Genomic DNA, 1,947 nt, shown 5'->3' with positions numbered 1-1,947 from the left:
ACCACAGCGCGGGAGTAGAAGGCACGTAGACACTACCTGCATATGCCGTCGAGGCCCGCGCATACGGCAAACCTATATCTCCCCCCAGCAGTGCGTATATTCCTATCAGCAGACGGAGCTGCGTGGAGTTTGCCCAGTGAGACAGGAGCAACTTCACTGCAAGTGGAAAACGATGCAGCTGGCTGCATGGAGCGCCAATGTTGAATTGCTTCTTGCCGGCAGGCCGGCGATAAGCAAAAATGTCCAGGGCTTCCGGCAATCGTCACTAGCCGGGGGCTTGCTTCCTGCCTTCCTTCGCTTACTATGTTGGAGTAATATGGTCACTTTGCTGTGGGGTGCCACGGTCGAACAAACGTAGTTTAAGGAATCTTGCCAAACCAGAACACCCGCTTGCATTTCGGACTCCCCTCTCTTTTGTGTTACCCACTCGCCACGCAATGAGCTAATGGGAGACTCTCTCGCGCATACGACGTCGGGACGCCGAACACCCAGCCGAAGTAGACACCTAAGAAAGGCACTGTTAAAGCATAAGGACCTCCCGTTTAACCTCTCGTTGCAACTAAATAGATCTGCACGCATAAACATCATCCATGCCAGGTGTCATACAACCTGAAATGTGATTGTATCCATAGCCGCGCAGGCGAAGCTGGTTTAAGATGAAGAAAGCGAACTAAGCGCAAGCACGATGAGTGCAAAGCGATGCAGCTGGCTGCAGAGTGCGTTCTCCTTTCGAGCCGCTTCTCGTTGGAAGGCCGACGGTAACCGAAAATGTTCAAGGGGTGCTTGAAATATCACGGGCAAGCAGACTGATGTAATGCTTCCAGCGTGTCCCGGACGACTGTGTTGGATCGACACGGACACTTCGCAGTGTCGAGCTCGAACAGCAGTCAGTGGCACATCCACAAGTTATCCGCCCTCCAAGCGCAAAACCGCTTGGTAACTAGCCAAACCATAAAAACGAGTTCAACTACAGGTTTTGACTTTTTGGTTCAGCCTAATAGCAGCGCATTGGCTACGGATCCCACGTTCCTTAGTGAAGACGAGATGAATCCTTGTACAATGCGCTACAGAAGCGCCGTCGGCCGTGTACTCTCCTCCGCTATTCCCCTCGTGTTCAGAACCCCTGCCACCATACTTCAGCTGGCGCGCAGTCAGCTGGTTCCGCTTGGCATCGGTTTAGAATTGCTCCCTGTCAAAGGGCTTACAACATGCGAATTTTCCCAGCGCATGAGAGACGTCACCCACGCGCGCAACAGTGGACCTTCCACATCGGGCCTGGGGCAACTTATCCCCACCACAACCTACGAAAACTTTTCACCCAAGGCACACAAGGCAACCAAACACAAATCACACTCACCAACTGCATTTACTCGAAAAGCATTTTGACACACCTCACCTAGCTGCAGTCCAGCATCCCACCACTCGCTGCACGTCAACTCAGGCATATTCATCCACACCAGACCTGCCCAGAGAACCGCCGCCCTCACTTCCCGCACTCCCCGCCCCTTGTACCAAAACGCGCATTCGCCGCTCCTCCATTCGATCACGCTAGCCAGATACTGCCCCACCAAATTTCTGTAACAGCTGGTTATGACAGAACCTGCCCGCCAAACGCAGAGGCGACGAACCACACCGCATTGAGACACCCCCAAAAACACACCCTCAGAATGGACAGCCTCCGCCAATCTCCTGAGTTGCGTAAACGCATCTCTCCAAACACAACACACAGCCGCATTCCTTTTCGCTCGAAGGGCAACGCATTATCCACGTACAACAACGAGTCCGCACACATCCGAGCTCCAGGCGTGTCTCACACTCGCTACCCAGGGTGCTTTCAGCATCCCCTGACCACCTTCATCTCTTCCACCACACCATGTGCATACTTCCTGCGACGCATAGCACGTTACTGCAACGGGCGAAGGCATAACTCCACTGCACATGTAGATA

The 1,947-nt window shown here is 53.5% G+C and overlaps 1 protein-coding gene across 1 annotated transcript; it reads right to left on the bottom strand.

The window, feature by feature from the left end:
* Positions 1-1,176: 1,176 nt before the first annotated feature.
* EAH_00067180 (hypothetical protein) lies at positions 1,177-1,689 on the bottom strand (the record flags this gene model as incomplete). The annotated part of the gene is made up of 2 exons (XM_013392579.1): positions 1,177-1,301; positions 1,397-1,689. Coding segments are annotated over 2 exons (418 nt in total), but the record flags the coding sequence as incomplete, so codon positions are not given.
* Positions 1,690-1,947: the final 258 nt, after the last annotated feature.

This window comes from Eimeria acervulina, genomic scaffold (assembly GCF_000499425.1).
Source record: "Eimeria acervulina Houghton genomic scaffold, Eah_scaff2656, whole genome shotgun sequence".
NCBI classification, from domain to species: Eukaryota; Apicomplexa; class Conoidasida; order Eucoccidiorida; family Eimeriidae; genus Eimeria; species Eimeria acervulina.
This window is presented reverse-complemented; position numbering and strand designations above follow the sequence as displayed.